The following is a 25,216-nucleotide window of genomic DNA, read 5'->3' as shown; positions in this document are numbered from 1 at the left end:
GTGGTGGCATGATGGCATCTAGACCCGGTAAGGAACAAATGCGCCTCCATTGGCACTGAAGTGAAGCACTGTTCTATACAGAACTGACACGTCCCAATTGGCACTGAAGCGACAGAAGTGCTGTTTTAAAACCGATGACGCTTACGACAAGCTATTTAATTTTGCCATGCGCGTTCGTGTATAGGAGAACAGAGGGATGAGGGAGTAGTCACTGATCCAGTGAAATACTGTAATCTCTTGTTCGCGCGCTCTGCCCCTGCTTCTGAAAAGGCATCAACATCTGTTCTTGTAATCAGGTATCCAGGTTTCTTTTTGCAGCGTTGGCGGGTGCCAACAGTGGTAGGTAGGGGCAATTCTGCTACCTAACCCTTCTCCCGAGCGGGCGCTACCATCCCAATGATACGAATGGGGGGAGTTAAAACGGAGGCCCAAGCGGCAAGCGAGTGTTCCGACTTCTGACTCCTCTCCCGCCGTCTGCTTACCAACCTCGCTCAGGACTCAGGAGAGGAGCCGCTCCCCGCCCCGCCGAGGATCTGCCGGAATGGCCGCTGAAGCTGCATCTTCGTCGCCTCCGGCCGCCATCACCTGCCGAGGTACGAACCCACCCAGCCCGGTTTCTCGCGGGGACTTGTTTTGGCCCAATTGCCCTTGCTCTGTATACCGGCTACTTGTAGCGCCGCGTATAATTGGGTGGCTTGCGCGCAGCGGCGGTGGCGTGGGGGCCGGGGCAGCCGCTGGTGATGGAGGAGGTGGAGGTGGCCCCGCCGGGGCCCCTGGAGATCCGCGTCAAGGTCGTCTCCACCTCCGTCTGCCGCAGCGACGTCACCGCGTGGCAGTCCAAGGTACGCAGCTTCTTTTTGTTGCTCTTTGCTGGTGGACTGAAATGTCAGGTCTCCTAATTTTCCGGCAGCGACTTGGGTGCAATCAGCCCATCTGTGCAATTGTGTAAGCGGCTATCGTGGTGCGTCAGATGGTCATCCAACGGTGATACGTCTTTTTTACACATAAACCCTCCCACCACACCATTTGAGAGGTAAATCAAATATACGAAAACCCCCCGAGAAGATCGATCCCTAATCCCATCTGTTTCTTCGTCTTCTCGGTCTCCAGCCGCCGCCTCTTCCCTTCGTTGGTCACCGACGCCGGCCTCTACTCGAGCTGCGCTGCCGCTCGACGGAACTCTTGCCGGCCGCTCTCCACCACTCGGACGCCCCCGCTCTCCACCACTCGGCCGCCGCGCACCACTGCGTACTCCTCGTTGGCCACCACCACGACGCTACAGGCCGGCGCCCGCCCGCCATTTGCGTCGGAGCACCGCCGCCGTAAGCCAGCAGGGCTGGGGGCGCCGCCACCGCGCCTGCTAAGGATGCAGTCCGCGGCCTTGGCAAGGTCGTCGCCCAGCATCGCCTCCAGGTGCCTCAGGTCTTGGCAAGATTATTCTTTCGTTGTGACACTGCCGATGCCAAAGGGACTTTGTTATGCCCCAGGCTAACCAGTGCAGCAGCGACAGAGCTATCGTCTTTGATGCAGGTGTAAGTCAGGTGGAGCTCTCTGGCGCCCCGGACGATCATAGCGCCCAGCAATCCTCCTGATGATAATGGGTACCTGGTTTGGAAAATGCGAGTGCCGAATAAAGCCACTTGCAGCTAGCTTGGAGGATTGGCTGCATGCTTTCATACAATGCAACTGCATCAGCAACGTCTGGCAACGAATTGTGTTGGACATGTCTGCGGTAGTCGTGCTCTCCAAAGCAGCACTCAATGTTTGGCACTATAAAATTGGGTGAAAAATTCGAGTATGTACATCCACTTTGTGTCGCTAATAAAAATCAATTTGTGAGAATTGTTGGCTTTAGAACACAATAACCAGGTGAGCAACCTGCTCACCTTCCTCTCCCTCTCCTTGACTCCAAGGTAGAAGAAGAGCTGAGCTCCTCTGCACACACACAGCTCTCTGCGTTGGTTGAGAGTTAGAGACTGGAATGTGGCAAACTGAACTGCCTTTTCTCATTGCATTGCACTCATATTTATACACCATTTGCTACCTACTCTAAGGTGCTAATAACTTCTATCATTATCTGAACATTAGTGGCCTAGAGCCACAAGTCAACAAAGGCTGCAAGTCAACAAAAGCTGCTAGCAAACTGCAAACTTGCCTTGCTAGCAAACTGCAGACTTGCCTTGACTTAAACAGATAAGGGACAGCTGCAGATTAAGTCCTACATTACTTCCCCTAATCCTGCTGCTAGCCCTGGACCTCATCCATGCCGATCATCTTCCTCAATTCCGAGAACCGAAGACGCCCGAGCGACTTGGTGAGGATGTCAGCGAGTTGCCGTCCGGTGTCGACGAACTCGATGACAAGGTGCCCCCCATCGACGCAGTCCCGAAGAAAATGGAACTTCACATCGATATGTTTGCTTCGGTCGTGAAAGACGGGGTTCTTTGCCAGCGCAATGGCCGGCTGGTTGTCCACCTTGAGTGCTGGCGGGCGAGCTTCAACGCCAGTGAGCTCACCCAACAGCCGGCGCAGCCACACGACTTGGCACGCCGCGGTGGCCGCTGCAATGTACTCCGATTCACAGGTTGACAGCGCCACCACCTTCTGCTTCAGTGACTGCCAAGCCACCGGTGCGGTTCCAAGGGAGACGAGCACACCTGTGGTGCTCTTCCGTCCATCCACATCTCCAGCCATGTCCGCATCGCTGAACGCCGTCAGCTGAAGCCTGCCGTGCCTGGGGAAGACGACGCCCATGTCCAGAGAGCCCTGGACGTAGCGCAGCACCCGCTTGGCCGCTGTCCAGTGGTCCTCCCGCGGGTCTTCGAGGAAGCGGCTCACATACCCGACTGCGAACGTGATGTCCGGCCGCGTATGTGTCAGCCACCGCAGCCCGCCGACGATGCTCCGGTAACGCGTTGCGTCCACCCTCGCCGCCGTGCTGTTCTTTGACAGCTTGATCCGCTCCTCCATTGGCGTTGCCATGGGCTTGCAGCCCGTCATCCCGGCCTGCTCCAGCAGCTTGAGCGCATAGGCGCGCTGGCCCAGCGCGATGGAGTCCCTCCTCTGCTTTACCTCGATGCCGAGGTAGTAGGAGAGTGCGCCGAGATCGCTCATCTTGAAACGAGCCGCCATCTCGCACTTGAACTCTTCAATGTCCTGCGCCCGAGCTCCGGTGACGATCAAGTCGTCCACGTACACGCCGACGATGAGCTCTTCCTTCCCCCGTCGTCGTGTGTACAGCGCATGCTCGGTGGCGCAGCGTGCGAACCCAAGCTCATCCATGGTGGTGTCGAGCTTAGCGTTCCACGCCCTGGGAGCTTGGTGCAGCCCATACAGAGCCTTCCACAGCCGGAGCACCTTGTGCTCTGCCCCCGGCACCGCGAAGCCCGGCGCCTGCTTGACGTAGACCTTCTCCTCCAGGTCGCCGTTCAAGAACGCCGATTTGACGTCGAGGTGATGGACCTGCCAGTCCTTTGCCGCCGCAAGAGCTAGCAGCAACCGCACCGACTCCATCCGAGCCACCGGTGCGAACACCTCCTCGAAATCAATCCCTTCACGCTGCACAAAACCACGGGCAACGAGCCGAGCCTTGTGCTTGACAATGGCGCCATGCTCGTCCCGCTTTACCTTGTAGACCCATTTCAGGCCAATCGGCCGGCATCCCGCCGGCGGATCGACCAGCTCCCAGGTGCGGTTGTCCTCGATTGACCGCATCTCCTCCATCATGGCCTTCCGCCAGTCCGCGTCACGCTCCGCAACCGCGAACGTGGCCGGCTCCTCCGCGCTCATGAGCATGAGCTCTGGATCGGTGAGACGCGAGGCCAGCCCCGGCAGCTCTGCATCACCGATGACGTCGTCCACTCGCCTGAATCGGAGCTCCTCTCCGTCGTGGTAGGCATCCACGAACTCCGAGTAGGAGGACGGGGGGATGCGAACTCAGGATCCGCCGCCGCTGTCGGGGTCCCCTGTTCTGGAAAAACAGGGGAGGCTGGGGACGCTGAACTCGCCGCGCCAGGACTTGGCGGAACCTCCGCCGTGCCAGGACTTGGAGGCTCCACCGCCTCCGCTTCTGGCTCCTGCGCTGCCTCTTCTGCGCCACTCCGGCGCTCGATCACCAGCTGCTCGACGATGAATTCGCCCGTCAAGCCGCCGCCGGACCCCTCTGCTTCCCCCGCCGCGGGCGTGCTCCAACTCCATGCCGCCGCCTCGTTGAAAACGACATCCCGGGACACCACCACCTTCTCCCGGGCCGGGTTGTAGAGCCGATAGGCCTTCGTCCCATCTTCATAGCCCAGGAACACCATCTTGGTGCTCCGATCTTCAAGCTTCCCAAGGCCTGGTTTGACGGTCTTCACGTGCCCGATGCAGCCGAACGTGCGTAGGTACGAGACGTTTGGCTTACGCCCATACCACGCCTGATACGGCGTCATCCCCTTCAGGGCCTTGGTCGGTGAGCGGTTCAAGATGAACACCGCTGTGCTCACCGCCTCGCCCCAGAATTCCGCCGGCATCGCCTTCGCCTTCATCATCGAGCGTGCCATCCCAACGATGGTTTGATTTCGCCGCTCGACTACGCCATTCTGCTGTGGCGAATATGGCGCCGTCAGTTGACGCGCCACTCCCTCTCCTGCGCAGTAGCTGGCGAATTCCACCGCCGTGAACTCGCCACCACGGTCGGTTCTGAGGACGCGCAGTCTCTTCCCGGAGTCCGCCTCTGCCCGCGTCTTGAAGCGCCTGATGGCCTCCGCCGCCTCATCTTTGCTCGTCAGGAGCTGCAGCCACATGAACCGACTGCAGTCGTCCACAAGCAGGAGGAAGTATCTCCGACCACCATGCGTCGCCGGCGTGATGGGCCCGCACAGGTCTCCGTGGACCAGCTGGAGCACCTCCTGCGCCCGATACTTGGCCGCCTTTGGGAACGGCAGACGCCTCTGCTTCCCGGCCAGGCAGCTGTCGCAGAGCTCGTCGACGTGCTTGATCTGCGGCAGCCCGGTCACCATCTTGCCTAGGCGTCCAAGCGCCTCGAAGCTCAAGTGGCCGAACCTCCCATGCCACAGCCATGGTTCCTCCGTGCACGCCGCCGCGAGACACACCGGCTGCTCCACCTTCAAATCCAGGAGATAAAGCCGGTTACGGGAACGTGTTACCTTGGCGAGAAGACGCCGTTCCCGGTCCCTGATGCTTAGTACTCCGGCCTTGATGAGCACCTCCGACCCGTGCTCATCCAGCTGCCCCATGCTCACGATGTTTGAGCGCAGCTGGGGAATGTAGTACACGTCCTGGAGTGCGCGGTGCTCGCCGTTGCGGCACCTGAAGAGGACCGTGCCCTGCCCGCGGATGATGACCCGCGAGCCATCGCCGAACTTGACCGTCCCGGTCTTGCTTTCGTCGAGGTCAGAGAAGGCGGCCCTGCTCCCCGTCATGTGGTTGCTGGCCCCAGAGTCCAGGTACCACCTCTGCTCCAGCTCGTCGCCGATCGCGCCCAGCAGCACCCGCGCCTGTGGCTCGTCAAGGTTGACGGGCTGCGGCGCAGTCCTCTGCTCCGTGTCCGCCTCCTCTGCTTCGCCATCCTTCAGCGCGCAGTACTGCGCCATCAACAGCGCGTGGTCGTCGTCGCTCTCTTCTTGAGCTAGGTGGGCCTCCTCCTTCTTCTCTTTCCGCTCCGGGCACTCCTTAGCCCAGTGCCCGATCTTGCCGCACTTGCGGCAGGCATCGAGGTCGAAGTTCTTCTTCTTTTTCCCCTTCCCGCGCGGATTCCCGCGCGCCTTGTTGCCGCCGGCATACCCGCCGCGGCTTGAGGAGTTCTCCCCAGTCCGCCGCTTCATGCGCGCGTTCCACTCCTCCTCGGTGAGCAGCAACTTGCCGCTCTCCTGCCTCCGCTCCAGCGGCGCATCAGAACGCCCTTCGGCCAGGCGAAGTCGACCGACGACGTCCTCGAGCGAGACCTGATCCAGGTCCAAGGTGGCCTCGATTGTAACCGCCATCTGGCTGTACTTGGCCGGGCACGCGCGGAGCAGCTTGCAGACGACGTCCTCCTCCTCCAACTTCTTCCCCAGCGTTGCCAACTGGCTTGCCAACGACTGGAGTCGGAGCGCAAAGTCCTCCACAGCCTCGCCGTGGCGGAACTTCAGGTCGTCGAAGTCCCTGCGCAGCTGCTGCGCCTTGGCCCTCTTGGCTCGATCCGAGCCAACTCGAAATGAAGCCAGCATGTCCCATGCCTCCTTCGCCGTCTTCTTGTTGCCGATGGCCTCGTGGAACTCTGGTGGCGTGGATGACAGCAGTGCGTCCATAGCCTGGACGTCTTCATCCTCTTCTTTGGTGCCGACTTCCACGGCCGTCCAGAGCTTGCGCGCCTTGAGCCGCCACTTCATCAGCACCACCCACTCGCCATAGTTGGTGCGAGTGAGCTGCGGCCAGTCCCGCGAGCTCGTCTCCCGCACCGTCCTGATCACAACCTCCGAGACATCCTTCCCCTTGTCGCCTGCACTGGACGCCGGGGAGTTTTCGCCAGCCATCGTTCAACCGCTAGGCTAGAACGACACCGTACGGCTCTGATGCCACTTGTTGGCTTTAGAACACAATAACCAGGTGAGCAACCTGCTCACCTTCCTCTCCCTCTCCTTGACTCCAAGGTAGAAGAAGAGCTGAGCTCCTCTGCACACACACACACAGCTCTCTGCGTTGGTTGAGAGTTAGAGACTGGAATGTGGCAAACTGAACTGCCTTTTCTCATTGCATTGCACTCATATTTATACACCATTTGCTACCTACTCTAAGGTGCTAATAACTTCTATCATTATCTGAACATTAGTGGCCTAGAGCCACAAGTCAACAAAGGCTGCAAGTCAACAAAAGCTGCTAGCAAACTGCAAACTTGCCTTGCTAGCAAACTGCAGACTTGCCTTGACTTAAACAGATAAGGGACAGCTGCAGATTAAGTCCTACATTACTTCCCCTAATCCTGCTGCTAGCCCTGGACCTCATTCATGCCGATCATCTTCCTCAATTCCGAGAACCGAAGACGCCCGAGCGACTTGGTGAGGATGTCAGCGAGTTGCCGTCCGGTGTCGACGAACTCGATGACAAGGTGCCCCCCATCGACGCAGTCCCGAAGAAAATGGAACTTCACATCGATATGTTTGCTTCGGTCGTGAAAGACGGGGTTCTTTGCCAGCGCAATGGCCGGCTGGTTGTCCACCTTGAGTGCTGGCGGGCGAGCTTCAACGCCAGTGAGCTCACCCAACAGCCGGCGCAGCCACACGACTTGGCACGCCGCGGTGGCCGCTGCAATGTACTCCGATTCACAGGTTGACAGCGCCACCACCTTCTGCTTCAGTGACTGCCAAGCCACCGGTGCGGTTCCAAGGGAGACGAGCACACCTGTGGTGCTCTTCCGTCCATCCACATCTCCAGCCATGTCCGCATCGCTGAACGCCGTCAGCTGAAGCCTGCCGTGCCTGGGGAAGACGACGCCCATGTCCAGAGAGCCCTGGACGTAGCGCAGCACCCGCTTGGCCGCTGTCCAGTGGTCCTCCCGCGGGTCTTCGAGGAAGCGGCTCACATACCCGACTGCGAACGTGATGTCCGGCCGCGTATGTGTCAGCCACCGCAGCCCGCCGACGATGCTCCGGTAACGCGTTGCGTCCACCCTCGCCGCCGTGCTGTTCTTTGACAGCTTGATCCGCTCCTCCATTGGCGTTGCCATGGGCTTGCAGCCCGTCATCCCGGCCTGCTCCAGCAGCTTGAGCGCATAGGCGCGCTGGCCCAGCGCGATGGAGTCCCTCCTCTGCTTTACCTCGATGCCGAGGTAGTAGGAGAGTGCGCCGAGATCGCTCATCTTGAAACGAGCCGCCATCTCGCACTTGAACTCTTCAATGTCCTGCGCCCGAGCTCCGGTGACGATCAAGTCGTCCACGTACACGCCGACGATGAGCTCTTCCTTCCCCCGTCGTCGTGTGTACAGCGCATGCTCGGTGGCGCAGCGTGCGAACCCAAGCTCATCCATGGTGGTGTCGAGCTTAGCGTTCCACGCCCTGGGAGCTTGGTGCAGCCCATACAGAGCCTTCCACAGCCGGAGCACCTTGTGCTCTGCCCCCGGCACCGCGAAGCCCGGCGCCTGCTTGACGTAGACCTTCTCCTCCAGGTCGCCGTTCAAGAACGCCGATTTGACGTCGAGGTGATGGACCTGCCAGTCCTTTGCCGCCGCAAGAGCTAGCAGCAACCGCACCGACTCCATCCGAGCCACCGGTGCGAACACCTCCTCGAAATCAATCCCTTCACGCTGCACAAAACCACGGGCAACGAGCCGAGCCTTGTGCTTGACAATGGCGCCATGCTCGTCCCGCTTTACCTTGTAGACCCATTTCAGGCCAATCGGCCGGCATCCCGCCGGCGGATCGACCAGCTCCCAGGTGCGGTTGTCCTCGATTGACCGCATCTCCTCCATCATGGCCTTCCGCCAGTCCGCGTCACGCTCCGCAACCGCGAACGTGGCCGGCTCCTCCGCGCTCATGAGCATGAGCTCTGGATCGGTGAGACGCGAGGCCAGCCCCGGCAGCTCTGCATCACCGATGACGTCGTCCACTCGCCTGAATCGGAGCTCCTCTCCGTCGTGGTAGGCATCCACGAACTCCGAGTAGGAGGACGGGGGGATGCGAACTCAGGATCCGCCGCCGCTGTCGGGGTCCCCTGTTCTGGAAAAACAGGGGAGGCTGGGGACGCTGAACTCGCCGCGCCAGGACTTGGCGGAACCTCCGCCGTGCCAGGACTTGGAGGCTCCACCGCCTCCGCTTCTGGCTCCTGCGCTGCCTCTTCTGCGCCACTCCGGCGCTCGATCACCAGCTGCTCGACGATGAATTCGCCCGTCAAGCCGCCGCCGGACCCCTCTGCTTCCCCCGCCGCGGGCGTGCTCCAACTCCATGCCGCCGCCTCGTTGAAAACGACATCCCGGGACACCACCACCTTCTCCCGGGCCGGGTTGTAGAGCCGATAGGCCTTCGTCCCATCTTCATAGCCCAGGAACACCATCTTGGTGCTCCGATCTTCAAGCTTCCCAAGGCCTGGTTTGACGGTCTTCACGTGCCCGATGCAGCCGAACGTGCGTAGGTACGAGACGTTTGGCTTACGCCCATACCACGCCTGATACGGCGTCATCCCCTTCAGGGCCTTGGTCGGTGAGCGGTTCAAGATGAACACCGCTGTGCTCACCGCCTCGCCCCAGAATTCCGCCGGCATCGCCTTCGCCTTCATCATCGAGCGTGCCATCCCAACGATGGTTTGATTTCGCCGCTCGACTACGCCATTCTGCTGTGGCGAATATGGCGCCGTCAGTTGACGCGCCACTCCCTCTCCTGCGCAGTAGCTGGCGAATTCCACCGCCGTGAACTCGCCACCACGGTCGGTTCTGAGGACGCGCAGTCTCTTCCCGGAGTCCGCCTCTGCCCGCGTCTTGAAGCGCCTGATGGCCTCCGCCGCCTCATCTTTGCTCGTCAGGAGCTGCAGCCACATGAACCGACTGCAGTCGTCCACAAGCAGGAGGAAGTATCTCCGACCACCATGCGTCGCCGGCGTGATGGGCCCGCACAGGTCTCCGTGGACCAGCTGGAGCACCTCCTGCGCCCGATACTTGGCCGCCTTTGGGAACGGCAGACGCCTCTGCTTCCCGGCCAGGCAGCTGTCGCAGAGCTCGTCGACGTGCTTGATCTGCGGCAGCCCGGTCACCATCTTGCCTAGGCGTCCAAGCGCCTCGAAGCTCAAGTGGCCGAACCTCCCATGCCACAGCCATGGTTCCTCCGTGCACGCCGCCGCGAGACACACCGGCTGCTCCACCTTCAAATCCAGGAGATAAAGCCGGTTACGGGAACGTGTTACCTTGGCGAGAAGACGCCGTTCCCGGTCCCTGATGCTTAGTACTCCGGCCTTGATGAGCACCTCCGACCCGTGCTCATCCAGCTGCCCCATGCTCACGATGTTTGAGCGCAGCTGGGGAATGTAGTACACGTCCTGGAGTGCGCGGTGCTCGCCGTTGCGGCACCTGAAGAGGACCGTGCCCTGCCCGCGGATGATGACCCGCGAGCCATCGCCGAACTTGACCGTCCCGGTCTTGCTTTCGTCGAGGTCAGAGAAGGCGGCCCTGCTCCCCGTCATGTGGTTGCTGGCCCCAGAGTCCAGGTACCACCTCTGCTCCAGCTCGTCGCCGATCGCGCCCAGCAGCACCCGCGCCTGTGGCTCGTCAAGGTTGACGGGCTGCGGCGCAGTCCTCTGCTCCGTGTCCGCCTCCTCTGCTTCGCCATCCTTCAGCGCGCAGTACTGCGCCATCAACAGCGCGTGGTCGTCGTCGCTCTCTTCTTGAGCTAGGTGGGCCTCCTCCTTCTTCTCTTTCCGCTCCGGGCACTCCTTAGCCCAGTGCCCGATCTTGCCGCACTTGCGGCAGGCATCGAGGTCGAAGTTCTTCTTCTTTTTCCCCTTCCCGCGCGGATTCCCGCGCGCCTTGTTGCCGCCGGCATACCCGCCGCGGCTTGAGGAGTTCTCCCCAGTCCGCCGCTTCATGCGCGCGTTCCACTCCTCCTCGGTGAGCAGCAACTTGCCGCTCTCCTGCCTCCGCTCCAGCGGCGCATCAGAACGCCCTTCGGCCAGGCGAAGTCGACCGACGACGTCCTCGAGCGAGACCTGATCCAGGTCCAAGGTGGCCTCGATTGTAACCGCCATCTGGCTGTACTTGGCCGGGCACGCGCGGAGCAGCTTGCAGACGACGTCCTCCTCCTCCAACTTCTTCCCCAGCGTTGCCAACTGGCTTGCCAACGACTGGAGTCGGAGCGCAAAGTCCTCCACAGCCTCGCCGTGGCGGAACTTCAGGTCGTCGAAGTCCCTGCGCAGCTGCTGCGCCTTGGCCCTCTTGGCTCGATCCGAGCCAACTCGAAATGAAGCCAGCATGTCCCATGCCTCCTTCGCCGTCTTCTTGTTGCCGATGGCCTCGTGGAACTCTGGTGGCGTGGATGACAGCAGTGCGTCCATAGCCTGGACGTCTTCATCCTCTTCTTTGGTGCCGACTTCCACGGCCGTCCAGAGCTTGCGCGCCTTGAGCCGCCACTTCATCAGCACCACCCACTCGCCATAGTTGGTGCGAGTGAGCTGCGGCCAGTCCCGCGAGCTCGTCTCCCGCACCGTCCTGATCACAACCTCCGAGACATCCTTCCCCTTGTCGCCTGCACTGGACGCCGGGGAGTTTTCGCCAGCCATCGTTCAACCGCTAGGCTAGAACGACACCGTACGGCTCTGATGCCACTTGTTGGCTTTAGAACACAATAACCAGGTGAGCAACCTGCTCACCTTCCTCTCCCTCTCCTTGACTCCAAGGTAGAAGAAGAGCTGAGCTCCTCTGCACACACACACACAGCTCTCTGCGTTGGTTGAGAGTTAGAGACTGGAATGTGGCAAACTGAACTGCCTTTTCTCATTGCATTGCACTCATATTTATACACCATTTGCTACCTACTCTAAGGTGCTAATAACTTCTATCATTATCTGAACATTAGTGGCCTAGAGCCACAAGTCAACAAAGGCTGCAAGTCAACAAAAGCTGCTAGCAAACTGCAAACTTGCCTTGCTAGCAAACTGCAGACTTGCCTTGACTTAAACAGATAAGGGACAGCTGCAGATTAAGTCCTACATTACTTCCCCTAATCCTGCTGCTAGCCCTGGACCTCATTCATGCCGATCATCTTCCTCAATTCCGAGAACCGAAGACGCCCGAGCGACTTGGTGAGGATGTCAGCGAGTTGCCGTCCGGTGTCGACGAACTCGATGACAAGGTGCCCCCCATCGACGCAGTCCCGAAGAAAATGGAACTTCACATCGATATGTTTGCTTCGGTCGTGAAAGACGGGGTTCTTTGCCAGCGCAATGGCCGGCTGGTTGTCCACCTTGAGTGCTGGCGGGCGAGCTTCAACGCCAGTGAGCTCACCCAACAGCCGGCGCAGCCACACGACTTGGCACGCCGCGGTGGCCGCTGCAATGTACTCCGATTCACAGGTTGACAGCGCCACCACCTTCTGCTTCAGTGACTGCCAAGCCACCGGTGCGGTTCCAAGGGAGACGAGCACACCTGTGGTGCTCTTCCGTCCATCCACATCTCCAGCCATGTCCGCATCGCTGAACGCCGTCAGCTGAAGCCTGCCGTGCCTGGGGAAGACGACGCCCATGTCCAGAGAGCCCTGGACGTAGCGCAGCACCCGCTTGGCCGCTGTCCAGTGGTCCTCCCGCGGGTCTTCGAGGAAGCGGCTCACATACCCGACTGCGAACGTGATGTCCGGCCGCGTATGTGTCAGCCACCGCAGCCCGCCGACGATGCTCCGGTAACGCGTTGCGTCCACCCTCGCCGCCGTGCTGTTCTTTGACAGCTTGATCCGCTCCTCCATTGGCGTTGCCATGGGCTTGCAGCCCGTCATCCCGGCCTGCTCCAGCAGCTTGAGCGCATAGGCGCGCTGGCCCAGCGCGATGGAGTCCCTCCTCTGCTTTACCTCGATGCCGAGGTAGTAGGAGAGTGCGCCGAGATCGCTCATCTTGAAACGAGCCGCCATCTCGCACTTGAACTCTTCAATGTCCTGCGCCCGAGCTCCGGTGACGATCAAGTCGTCCACGTACACGCCGACGATGAGCTCTTCCTTCCCCCGTCGTCGTGTGTACAGCGCATGCTCGGTGGCGCAGCGTGCGAACCCAAGCTCATCCATGGTGGTGTCGAGCTTAGCGTTCCACGCCCTGGGAGCTTGGTGCAGCCCATACAGAGCCTTCCACAGCCGGAGCACCTTGTGCTCTGCCCCCGGCACCGCGAAGCCCGGCGCCTGCTTGACGTAGACCTTCTCCTCCAGGTCGCCGTTCAAGAACGCCGATTTGACGTCGAGGTGATGGACCTGCCAGTCCTTTGCCGCCGCAAGAGCTAGCAGCAACCGCACCGACTCCATCCGAGCCACCGGTGCGAACACCTCCTCGAAATCAATCCCTTCACGCTGCACAAAACCACGGGCAACGAGCCGAGCCTTGTGCTTGACAATGGCGCCATGCTCGTCCCGCTTTACCTTGTAGACCCATTTCAGGCCAATCGGCCGGCATCCCGCCGGCGGATCGACCAGCTCCCAGGTGCGGTTGTCCTCGATTGACCGCATCTCCTCCATCATGGCCTTCCGCCAGTCCGCGTCACGCTCCGCAACCGCGAACGTGGCCGGCTCCTCCGCGCTCATGAGCATGAGCTCTGGATCGGTGAGACGCGAGGCCAGCCCCGGCAGCTCTGCATCACCGATGACGTCGTCCACTCGCCTGAATCGGAGCTCCTCTCCGTCGTGGTAGGCATCCACGAACTCCGAGTAGGAGGACGGGGGGATGCGAACTCAGGATCCGCCGCCGCTGTCGGGGTCCCCTGTTCTGGAAAAACAGGGGAGGCTGGGGACGCTGAACTCGCCGCGCCAGGACTTGGCGGAACCTCCGCCGTGCCAGGACTTGGAGGCTCCACCGCCTCCGCTTCTGGCTCCTGCGCTGCCTCTTCTGCGCCACTCCGGCGCTCGATCACCAGCTGCTCGACGATGAATTCGCCCGTCAAGCCGCCGCCGGACCCCTCTGCTTCCCCCGCCGCGGGCGTGCTCCAACTCCATGCCGCCGCCTCGTTGAAAACGACATCCCGGGACACCACCACCTTCTCCCGGGCCGGGTTGTAGAGCCGATAGGCCTTCGTCCCATCTTCATAGCCCAGGAACACCATCTTGGTGCTCCGATCTTCAAGCTTCCCAAGGCCTGGTTTGACGGTCTTCACGTGCCCGATGCAGCCGAACGTGCGTAGGTACGAGACGTTTGGCTTACGCCCATACCACGCCTGATACGGCGTCATCCCCTTCAGGGCCTTGGTCGGTGAGCGGTTCAAGATGAACACCGCTGTGCTCACCGCCTCGCCCCAGAATTCCGCCGGCATCGCCTTCGCCTTCATCATCGAGCATGCCATCCCAACGATGGTTTGATTTCGCCGCTCGACTACGCCATTCTGCTGTGGCGAATATGGCGCCGTCAGTTGACGCGCCACTCCCTCTCCTGCGCAGTAGCTGGCGAATTCCACCGCCGTGAACTCGCCACCACGGTCGGTTCTGAGGACGCGCAGTCTCTTCCCGGAGTCCGCCTCTGCCCGCGTCTTGAAGCGCCTGATGGCCTCCGCCGCCTCATCTTTGCTCGTCAGGAGCTGCAGCCACATGAACCGACTGCAGTCGTCCACAAGCAGGAGGAAGTATCTCCGACCACCATGCGTCGCCGGCGTGATGGGCCCGCACAGGTCTCCGTGGACCAGCTGGAGCACCTCCTGCGCCCGATACTTGGCCGCCTTTGGGAACGGCAGACGCCTCTGCTTCCCGGCCAGGCAGCTGTCGCAGAGCTCGTCGACGTGCTTGATCTGCGGCAGCCCGGTCACCATCTTGCCTAGGCGTCCAAGCGCCTCGAAGCTCAAGTGGCCGAACCTCCCATGCCACAGCCATGGTTCCTCCGTGCACGCCGCCGCGAGACACACCGGCTGCTCCACCTTCAAATCCAGGAGATAAAGCCGGTTACGGGAACGTGTTACCTTGGCGAGAAGACGCCGTTCCCGGTCCCTGATGCTTAGTACTCCGGCCTTGATGAGCACCTCCGACCCGTGCTCATCCAGCTGCCCCATGCTCACGATGTTTGAGCGCAGCTGGGGAATGTAGTACACGTCCTGGAGTGCGCGGTGCTCGCCGTTGCGGCACCTGAAGAGGACCGTGCCCTGCCCGCGGATGATGACCCGCGAGCCATCGCCGAACTTGACCGTCCCGGTCTTGCTTTCGTCGAGGTCAGAGAAGGCGGCCCTGCTCCCCGTCATGTGGTTGCTGGCCCCAGAGTCCAGGTACCACCTCTGCTCCAGCTCGTCGCCGATCGCGCCCAGCAGCACCCGCGCCTGTGGCTCGTCAAGGTTGACGGGCTGCGGCGCAGTCCTCTGCTCCGTGTCCGCCTCCTCTGCTTCGCCATCCTTCAGCGCGCAGTACTGCGCCATCAACAGCGCGTGGTCGTCGTCGCTCTCTTCTTGAGCTAGGTGGGCCTCCTCCTTCTTCTCTTTCCGCTCCGGGCACTCCTTAGCCCAGTGCCCGATCTTGCCGCACTTGCGGCAGGCATCGAGGTCGAAGTTCTTCTTCTTTTTCCCCTTCCCGCGCGGATTCCCGCGCGCCTTGTTGCCGCCGGCATACCCGCCGCGGCTTGAGGAGTTCTCCCCAGTCCGCCGCTTCATGCGCGCGTTCCACTCCTCCTCGGTGAGCAGCAACTTGCCGCTCTCCTGCCTCCGCTCCAGCGGCGCATCAGAACGCCCTTCGGCCAGGCGAAGTCGACCGACGACGTCCTCGAGCGAGACCTGATCCAGGTCCAAGGTGGCCTCGATTGTAACCGCCATCTGGCTGTACTTGGCCGGGCACGCGCGGAGCAGCTTGCAGACGACGTCCTCCTCCTCCAACTTCTTCCCCAGCGTTGCCAACTGGCTTGCCAACGACTGGAGTCGGAGCGCAAAGTCCTCCACAGCCTCGCCGTGGCGGAACTTCAGGTCGTCGAAGTCCCTGCGCAGCTGCTGCGCCTTGGCCCTCTTGGCTCGATCCGAGCCAACTCGAAATGAAGCCAGCATGTCCCATGCCTCCTTCGCCGTCTTCTTGTTGCCGATGGCCTCGTGGAACTCTGGTGGCGTGGATGACAGCAGTGCGTCCATAGCCTGGACGTCTTCATCCTCTTCTTTGGTGCCGACTTCCACGGCCGTCCAGAGCTTGCGCGCCTTGAGCCGCCACTTCATCAGCACCACCCACTCGCCATAGTTGGTGCGAGTGAGCTGCGGCCAGTCCCGCGAGCTCGTCTCCCGCACCGTCCTGATCACAACCTCCGAGACATCCTTCCCCTTGTCGCCTGCACTGGACGCCGGGGAGTTTTCGCCAGCCATCGTTCAACCGCTAGGCTAGAACGACACCGTACGGCTCTGATGCCACTTGTTGGCTTTAGAACACAATAACCAGGTGAGCAACCTGCTCACCTTCCTCTCCCTCTCCTTGACTCCAAGGTAGAAGAAGAGCTGAGCTCCTCTGCACACACACACACAGCTCTCTGCGTTGGTTGAGAGTTAGAGACTGGAATGTGGCAAACTGAACTGCCTTTTCTCATTGCATTGCACTCATATTTATACACCATTTGCTACCTACTCTAAGGTGCTAATAACTTCTATCATTATCTGAACATTAGTGGCCTAGAGCCACAAGTCAACAAAGGCTGCAAGTCAACAAAAGCTGCTAGCAAACTGCAAACTTGCCTTGCTAGCAAACTGCAGACTTGCCTTGACTTAAACAGATAAGGGACAGCTGCAGATTAAGTCCTACAAGAATGTGCTCTCCAAAGCAGCACTCAATGCTGGGCGACGACATTGCCAAGGCCGCGGACTGCATCCTTAGCAGGCGCGGTGGCGGCGCCCCCAGCCCTGCTGGCTTGCGGCGGCGGTGCTCCGACGCAAATGGCGGGCGGGCGCCGGCCTGAAGCGTCGTGGTGGTGGCCAACGAGGAGTACGCAGTGGTGCGCGGCGGCCGAGTGGTGGAGAGCGGCCGGCAAGAGTTCCGTCGAGCGGCAGCGCAGCTCGAGTGGAGGCCGGCGTCGGTGACCAACGAATGGAAGCGGCGGCGGCTGGAGACCGAGAAGACGAAGAAACAGATGGGATTAGGGATCGATCTTCCCGGGGGTTTTCGTATATTTGTTTTACCTCTCAAATGGTGTGTGGGAGGGTTTATGTGTAAAAAAAACGTATCACCGTTGGATGGCCATCTGACGCACCACGATAGCCGCTTGCACGATTGCACAGATGGGCTGATTGCACCCAAGTCGCTGCCTAATTTTCCCTCCTCTGCTGAGAGCCTGATCCAGACGAACGATCTCTGCGACTGTGGAGGTTCTAATCTCATCATCTGTTTTCTGTTTCGATTCCATTACGCAGGCGCAACCTGATCTGTTCCCCAGAATCTTCGGCCACGAGGCATCCGGGTGCGCCTCCTGATCTCCCTGACTCCCTCCATACCGCTGAGCCTTGCGAAATGCTTGTGAAACTGACATTTGAACACCTTTGATCACTAGAGTGGTAGAGAGTGTGGGCGAAGGGGTGACCGAGTTCCAAGTGGGAGATCACGTGCTGACTGTCTTCATCGGGGAATGCAAGAGCTGCAAGCACTGCATCTCAGGGAAGAGTAACATGTGCCAGAAGCTCGGTCTGGAGAGGAAGGGCGTCATGCACAGCGATCAGAAGACCCGCTTCTCTGTCAAGGGGAAACCTGTGTACCGTTACTGTGCAGTGTCAAGCTTCAGCGAGTACACGGTTGTTCATTCAGGATGTGCTGTGAAGGTGGGCCTGACAGTGCCAATGGACAGGGTGTGCCTGCTTAGCTGTGGTGTGTCTGCAGGTAAATCCTGAGGCTTAGAACTCCAGATGATCTGAGAGTAGCTGTGTTTGATTTTTCTGGTTGGAGGAATTGGTGCCTTAGTTACCTTGAATGGCTTCACATATTGATCTGATCATCCCCTCATTGTTCCGTTCTCTAGGACTTGGCGCTGCTTGGAATGTTGCAGATGTATCTGAGGGCTCAAGCGTAGTTATATTCGGTCTTGGAACTGTAGGACTTTCAGTGAGTATCCACATAAGCTTACATTATAAGTTCATTAGCATACATCAAGAACCGGAGTTACAAGACCTATGTTTACTGGGTTAGGTTGCTCAAGCTGCAAAGCTTCGGGGGGCATCCAAGATCATAGGAGTCGATACTAATCCTGAAAAGCAGGAAAAGGGTATGTTGCACTGTCAAGTTATACACTTCTCCTATGAGCACTCCTCATGTTACTTATTTCGTTCATGATACAGGGAAAGTTTTTGGCGTCACGGATTTTATTAACCCCAATGAAATGAGCGAGCCTGTTCAGCAGGTATTTTACAGCACGCAATTGGGCACCTGCTCATCACACTCCTTTTGGGATTATGCCGTTCTTCTTGACTGCTTACATGAAGAAAATGCTGAGTTATAATCAGACTATGAGCAACCAATGTAATCAAGTCAAAATAACTTGTAGAAATATTCCCTCAAGGCAATATCATTCAGACTCAAGACAGCACACTGTTTTCAAATGCACAATCTAAAAGCGATGTGCTTCACGAATCATGTGCCATTTAGGCTGAAGCTTATGCAAAATAATGATTTAAGTATACTGTTCTTTCATGTTTGAAGGTAATCAAAAGGATGACTGATGGAGGGGCAGATTACTCCTTTGAATGTGTAGGTGATACCGGAGTAGTTTCCACTGCGCTTCAATCATGTTCTGGCGTAATTTCCGTTCTCACATTTCTTTGCATACATATCACAGTACTTATATTTCTCTTCTCACATTTGTTTGCATACATATCACAGTTCACATATTCTATTCCTGTCTATTCATATGCATTTCCCACTTGCCAGGGTTGGGGAGTAACTGTAACTCTTGGTGTACCAAAAGCACAACCAGAGGTGTCTGCTCATTATGCATTTCTTCTCTCTGGAAGGACACTGAAGGGATCTTTGTTTGGAGGATGGAGACCTAAATCTGACCTACCTTCATTGGTGGATAAGTATGCAGACAAGGTACTTATGAAAACTTCTCAAGAAACAACTGTTTCAAAAGGAGAAAAATAATGATAGTAATATCGCCACTTCTTCAGAGTGATGTGAGGCCGAGAGGCAAGTGGAAAAATTATCTACAATATACATGTTGTGCACACAAATGATTCAAGAAAAGTAGAAAACTATCCATTGCTGTGACACCTGGGACTGAATGCCAGAAAAAATAATTTACTTTTTTTATTTCATCTTTGTATGGGTTGGATGCTTTTAGCTGAAAAATGATTTAGGAAACATAAGCCTGTATTGACTATTATATCTCATCACCCATCAGGAAATCCAAGTTGATGGCCTAGTCACGCATGATATACCATTTGGTGACATCAACCGTGCACTCGAACTGATGCTAGAGAACAAGTGCCTGCGGTGTGTGATTCACATGTCACAGTGACAGCCTGACAAGGTTGAACAACTGCTACATATCTGCTATTTTCCTTTTGATCACCTTTGTGGCTCAATTATCCACCACAGCAACATCAGAACTCACTCTTTTTGGCCTTTTTTTGGTTATCGTAAAGTTTGGTGTTGTAAATCCAAGTACAGCACTCTCCAGAGAATCACGATCTTCATTCTCAGAAATTGTCACGTAACCTGTCTTACTGAGATGGAACCTGTAATAGCTGTAATGTTTTCATGTAACATGTATAGGCCATCAAGCCACTATTGTTCCTCTGTTTGAGCTTGTTTTGATGATTTGAGATTTGAAGGATCCTTAAATCTGTAACATTGTGTTAGATTGAATGTTAATGAAATCGAAGAGAAATTAATTGCTGATATGACAGATTACTTGATTTTTGAAACACTCAGAATTCATATATTGGAGGACCATAAGGACTTCATTGTATTCTTTGTGTCTTGTACAGATGTGGGGGGTTTTAGCTTTTCTCACATTTTCAAATTGAAAAGGCTATGGGCCTTTATCTTTACAGAAAAAAAAATGCTGCAGAAGTGCGCAAAATGAAATACAGCCTGTATTTTAGTTAAGCACCAAAATGATGGAAAGCACTTGAACTATCTTTCGGTAAGGTCTTCTGACTAAATGTTCTTGAGGTTACAACTGGACTTTACTAGATAACAAATTCATTTGAACTGGTCACTGGTATAAGAGCAATTTCCTCTTCCCAAAATCACTTTGGTTTTGTTAGTACTAGTCTTCTGCAATGTCCAGAACTTATGTTGTTTTATCAGCAGGCCTTGAGTTCCGTTCTTTTCAGAACAAGCTTTTTAACAGGCCTGAGGTTGGGAATGAACTTTATCTTTGGTTAGCTCCCTTCCACAGCGGATCTAATTCTGGGAGCTCATAGTCTTCAGGGCTCAGGGCCAATGGAAAATCTGGCAATGGAGGTGGTGTTGTGATGATCTTGCTGACTCCTATGTTCGACGCTCTGAATTTATGCAACAAAGAAAAAAAAAGAATTAGCATATATGGTGACAGCTATTTCTTTGCCTCATTCTTTGAATCTAACTCTTACCTTTGCTGTGTGTACAGGTCCTGGTAGCTCTGGACCTTGCTTTGTACATCTTTTGAGATCATGTCCAAGAGATATTTGGTTGTTCCAAAAGGAGCTGGGCTTCTGCAGAGTATGGTAATCAAAATACATTTAAATATTTCACTGATATATAGGGCACAATAGTAGACTTGGAGCATTTTTTTTAAGGTAGTCTGGGAGTCAAATTTAGGTGCTCAAGCATAGGAAGCAAGAGAAGGGAACTGCTAAATGACCTTGACGCTGGAGGAGCAGTGTGGAAGGCCTCAGAAGCTCTTTTGCTCTCATTGAGGAACTCTTCTGATGCCTGTAGAGAAGCTATTGCCATCTCTTGGGCCTTCTCAGTCTCTCCCTCGTCAAGAATCAATCCATGGAAGTAGTAAGCAGCAGCCTAGCAAGGGGAAAAAACAGAATGAAATAATCTAGATTTACACAAACGATGAGTTGAAGATAATTTCATAGTGGAGAAATGATTTCGTGCTGCTCAGAACATTAATACAAATTGCTAATAGTCAATCATAAATGCAATTTGGAAAATAGTTGCAAAAAGAAAGGGGGCTTGATTACATACTTTTGCTTCGACATATTTCCACTTAACAAATAGTGCATGCTTTTCCCCCCATCCATCTGACAAAGGAAGTTCTGGGATGCTATCCTTTACCTGTTGAACAATAGTTGAGATATACAGGTGAACAATTTTTTGTTAAGTAATTATTTAAAAAGCACAAATAAAAGGGAAATTATGATACGGAAGAATAGGTTTATACATCCATTGAGGCTTGACATTTGGTTTGAATAAGATACCTGTTTCCAGCATTTGATCATCTCACAAGCTAAGCGTCTTTTTACTGCTAATGTTGCCTTTGGGTTATCGATTGCCAGCCCAAGTTGCAAATCAACCCCCTGTAGAATCATAAGATGATTAATGGCTCCAGCTGAACCCAGAGTATCCAGATTTACTTGCAATCAAAGCATACTTAGCATTATGTTAAACATTATAGCTACTTTGGAATATCTGTTTAAACAGTATATGTGAAAAGAGTTTCGTTCAGCACCTGACTAAGACCTTGCAAGCCAAGTGCTTTAAGATTGCCCTCAGCTAGATCTACTGGAAGTTCTCTTCTGAATTAAAACATGAAACAACATAATTAAATATATATATATATGGAAATTTGGGCTTCTGATATTCACAATCTCGGATCCTCTGACGTCAAACCTTCTTTCAGGTGGAATGTGTGTAAGTACATGATGAATTGCACAGTCCAAATATCCAGCTGCCTTCAAGAAGAGATCAACAGTGGCTTGCCTGCTCTCTGCTCGTGATCACATGAGTTTGTGTTGCCATCATAGTGCACAATATAAAATGAAGGTCAACAGCAGTCTGAAGTTGTTTCAGGTGTATGTTTATGCTGATCTACACCAACCTTCAGAAACTCTCGGTCCGTGACCATCAGCATAGGACCTGGGAAGGAGGAGGGTGTTAGCCTGCACGAAGCACACCATGGCCATCAAATGCAGCACGGACAGCACCTCGTACCAAGGATCTGCCATGGATGTCTCCTGCAGCTCAGTAATACAACACTCTGAAACTTTCAGAAGGATTTGCATAGATGCTTATAGATGGGGACCCGTCCTTACCTCAGCCACATCTTCTTGGTTAGCCCATACAAACTGTACTTTGTTCCTCAGCTCACTCCCTGCAACATTTATGCATGAATCGCAACAAGTCAGGAAAGGTGCTAATTAACAACAGTTCTAGGAATATTTTTTTGAAGAAACTATGGCACCCCTTGGGGTGCCTGAACTTTATTTCATATAGATAACAACATGTACAGGTGTTGAAGAGATTCCAAACGTGCTAGCAAGGCTAGCTGAAAGAGAAAGGATAATCTAAGAAAAAACAAGACTGCTACTACCTATCTAAGAAGGGAAGAAATTGCTCCAAACAGTTCTAGGAATATTGGTGGCTAAGGTAATCACCTTCTTTTGCCAGTCCTATCAGAGCCGGCAAGTACTCTTCTAGAGCCTGGAGGAGATTAGCAGTGCTGGATCCTCCTGAAAACCAAAGATTACAGTCAAAGCAAAAATTCTGGTATTCACATTCAGCAGGAACAAGCTGGACAGGTTTCAGATGCTGCAACGGCCCGACTCACCATGCCGCGTCGCAACCCTTCGCCTTGGCTTCAGGGCAGTTGCTGATTCCTGGGTCGCCATTACCACAACCCTTGCCCTCAGAGCTGTCAGCCTCTCAACAACGCTTCTATCCAGGTGATCACCGAGTGTTCGTGAGAAGTCTATGTTTCTTGGTACCCGGAGACCCGGGAGGAAGACAACCACATCGCCAACACTCGACAGACTTCTCCGGCGCACACCAGGATCCCTCCATTTCGATGCCCCACAACCCATGGATACTTTTTTTTTAGAGTTTAAGGGGATCAGGAACCGTCTTAACCGAAAGCCAAGACCGTCAAAACGTTACCCATGGATACTTCCAATCTGCAAGAAGCCAAGAACCATGCAGATGCACGAAGAGCAGCAAGAAGATGTGAAGAGCGCACAAGGAGTTTATAGCAAGGAACTTGTGAAAACGAAACTATGGATTCAGTAAGGACGAAGAATCGAAATTATCCCAAGGTAAAGCCTGAAGATAAGTCACTGTTCTTTCAAAAAGAAAGAGAGAAGACACTGCAACAAGAACATGAAAGGTAATTAAAAGAATCTTACCTTTGGTTGGTCCTTCAGCCACTTGCACAAATGCGCAATATCCAGATCAAATCTGAAGCTTGAACTCTGCTTGCTCTCTGCAAAACAACTGCCACTCATTCAAGTTTATGCAAGCAAGTAGTGGGTGGAAGGACGAAAGGAAGATTGTTTATTCTATGACAGACCAACCAACATCAAAAGGAGGGAGCGACTTGGCCAAATTTATGTACAATTTGGCAGTTCCTCTGTTTGAAGCCAACTAAGATGAGAGAGTAATAGCAAGTTGAGGTTATCTTAAAATTTAACAAGCATGTACGTGTACTGTTGCTACAGAAGTAGTGCATCATCTGATGCGTAGCATGATTCTGATACTTGCGTTTAGTTTACTAGCTCAATCAGTCTAGAAGCAATGGAAGTCCACAGTCTTTCAGGGTTATTTTCGAGGTGAAGAAATTCAGAGGAAGGATAAGATCAGCTTACCTTGTCTTTGCAAGATATCAGATTTGAATATTTGATGCTGATGCTTCTAGTAAACAATTTTTATGGAATGAAATTGGATCGGGGAAAGTAGAACCGGATGAGTGAGAGAGAGAGAGAGAGAGAGAGAGAGAGAGATTGGTGGGGTATTGTTACCATGACGTGTCTATTTAAAGGTCCGTGTCTCCCCATGGAAGATGGAATGGAACAGCCAGGCACAACAAGACGAATAAACGCTTACGACAACTCCATCAACTCACTAATGTTGATGAAAATTCCTCGCAAAAAAATGTTGACGAGCAATACTCCCTGCTTTTTTCATATATTTTTTTCTCTCTCTCCAACACCTTACGTCGTGTGCCTTTCTGGGTCTCGAGTGTTCGATGGAGACGGCAAATTGCCTCATCCGTTGTACCCTAAGTGTCTCTTTTGGTGTACGTGTGCTTATGGATTTGAGACCCGAGGACAACACCAGGATGAGACTGAGAGCCGAGACATTGCACAGTACACATTGTCCACAGAACAAAAACTTCCACACCTGTTTTATCAACGAAATCTCTAACTCTCTAATCCTGGACCAAGCTCGGCCACCGCATCGCGCCACGTCGCCCGCAATTCCCGGCCGTCGGATCGGCCAGTTCTTGCGTTTCCCGGTCATTTTGTAAAAAATCCTCGAACTTAGGTCATTTTGCAAAAAAAACCTCAACATTTTGCAAAAAAGTCCTGGAACTTAGGCCATTTTGCAAAAAAACCTCGACATTTTGCAAAAAAGTCCTCGAACTTAGGCCATTTTGCAAAAAAGCCCCCGGCCATTTTGCAAAAAAGTCCTCAAACTTAGGCCATTTTGCAAAAAAGCCCCCGGTCATTTTGCAAAAAAGTCCTCGAATTTAGGCCATTTTACAAAAAGGTCCCCGGTCATTTTATAAAAAAGTCCTCGAACTTAGGCCATTTTGCAAAAAAGTCCCCGGACATTTTGCAAAAAAATCCTCGAACTTAGGCCATTTTGCAAAAAAGTCCTCGTACTTCCTTGGAATACCAGATCTTGCGTTTCCCAGTCATTTCGAAAAAAAGTCCTCGAACTTAGGACATTTTACAAAAAAAATCCCCTAACTTCCTTGGAATACAACCCGCCGTCTTTTCCCTCTCTCAAGAATTTTCTTCGAAATACCCTCGAATATTACTTAAATTATATAACAATCCGTTTCATTCATTACTTCTACACTAGTGGCACTATACATACAATTCGACTACCAAGACACATTCGAACCAAAACGTGTCCAACATAAAATTTACTTAACATTTCAAAATATACAACTTTATTACAGAGCATATTTGTAAACTCAAAACACTTCCACAATTCATTCACACCAATGCTTATATGAAATCCATTCTACCTATGATTCGGACACTGAAATATTTTTATGTCAAAAAGTTTTGAATACAAAAAATCACTCAAAATTTGAAAATCTAAATCCCTGCTACACAACAAAATTTTAAATTAAAAAATATTTTCATAATTCGTTCACATAAATATTTACCCCTAATTTCTTAAAAAAAACCATCACATGTCTACAGATTGCTAACTTTCATGATTTTAGCTTGAACTCTCCCGTTTTCGCATTTATATTAATCTTCCAGCTTAAGAAAAAATGTACAAATCTTTCTTTTCACAATTACAACATAAATTCTATTTACAAAATTCCCAAACCTACAACTAAGATCTCTGGGACTCCATCATCGCTTTCTTTGTCCACTTAATCCCCACCTCCATGTCAATTGTATAATCCTCTAGACACAGCCTACGCTAATACTACTCACAGGCCATCTACTGTACCAGCCCAAGCTGGCGCG

The 25,216-nt window shown here is 54.3% G+C and overlaps 2 protein-coding genes and 2 long non-coding RNA genes across 9 annotated transcripts; 3 read left to right on the top strand and 1 right to left on the bottom strand.

The window, feature by feature from the left end:
• The first annotated feature begins 128 nt into the window (after positions 1 to 128).
• Positions 129 to 19,479, top strand: LOC120710137 (alcohol dehydrogenase-like 6). Of its 3 annotated transcripts, none has more exons than XM_039995809.1 (10): positions 129 to 593; positions 706 to 842; positions 16,997 to 17,043; positions 17,134 to 17,456; positions 17,596 to 17,678; positions 17,763 to 17,838; positions 17,912 to 17,973; positions 18,273 to 18,368; positions 18,501 to 18,662; positions 18,973 to 19,474. In XM_039995809.1, exons 1-10 carry the CDS (start codon positions 542 to 544, stop codon positions 19,087 to 19,089), a joined length of 1,155 nt encoding a protein of 384 aa, XP_039851743.1. In that variant the 5' UTR covers positions 129 to 541; the 3' UTR covers positions 19,090 to 19,474. The 3 variants fall into 3 exon arrangements, with proteins under 3 accessions (XP_039851743.1, XP_039851738.1, XP_039851750.1); XM_039995804.1 differs by having other exon boundaries at positions 706 to 890; XM_039995816.1 differs by lacking the exons at positions 129 to 593; positions 706 to 842 and adding an exon at positions 1,353 to 1,795 and having other exon boundaries at positions 18,973 to 19,479.
• On the top strand, positions 1,790 to 6,947 carry LOC120710166. The gene is made up of 2 exons (XR_005689836.1): positions 1,790 to 1,869; positions 6,589 to 6,947. It is a non-coding gene; the product is annotated as an uncharacterized LOC120710166 (long non-coding RNA).
• A 36-nt stretch (positions 19,480 to 19,515) lies between the features above and the next one.
• LOC120710111 lies at positions 19,516 to 23,535 on the bottom strand. 4 transcript variants are annotated; one of them, XM_039995792.1, is made up of 14 exons: positions 23,369 to 23,503; positions 23,074 to 23,147; positions 22,910 to 22,986; positions 22,339 to 22,681; positions 22,166 to 22,240; positions 21,824 to 21,882; positions 21,610 to 21,745; positions 21,402 to 21,498; positions 21,241 to 21,307; positions 20,990 to 21,088; positions 20,757 to 20,846; positions 20,422 to 20,576; positions 20,171 to 20,272; positions 19,596 to 20,083 (listed from the first exon to the last, which is right to left on the bottom strand). In XM_039995792.1, exons 4-14 carry the CDS (start codon positions 22,589 to 22,591, stop codon positions 19,951 to 19,953), a joined length of 1,266 nt encoding a protein of 421 aa, XP_039851726.1. In that variant the 5' UTR covers positions 22,592 to 22,681; positions 22,910 to 22,986; positions 23,074 to 23,147; positions 23,369 to 23,503; the 3' UTR covers positions 19,596 to 19,950. The 4 variants fall into 4 exon arrangements, with proteins under 4 accessions (XP_039851713.1, XP_039851726.1, XP_039851731.1 ...); XM_039995779.1 differs by lacking the exon at positions 23,074 to 23,147 and having other exon boundaries at positions 19,516 to 20,083; positions 23,369 to 23,535; XM_039995797.1 differs by lacking the exon at positions 23,074 to 23,147 and having other exon boundaries at positions 21,241 to 21,304; positions 23,369 to 23,517.
• LOC120710159 lies at positions 20,083 to 23,367 on the top strand. Its single transcript, XR_005689835.1, has 2 exons — positions 20,083 to 20,284; positions 21,412 to 23,367. It is a non-coding gene; the product is annotated as an uncharacterized LOC120710159 (long non-coding RNA).
• Positions 23,536 to 25,216: the final 1,681 nt, after the last annotated feature.

This window comes from Panicum virgatum, chromosome 1K (genome assembly GCF_016808335.1).
Source record: "Panicum virgatum strain AP13 chromosome 1K, P.virgatum_v5, whole genome shotgun sequence".
Classification (NCBI taxonomy): Eukaryota; Viridiplantae; Streptophyta; class Magnoliopsida; order Poales; family Poaceae; genus Panicum; species Panicum virgatum.
The sequence above is the reverse complement of the archived record's forward strand: the minus strand, read 5'-3'. Positions and strand labels throughout refer to the sequence as shown.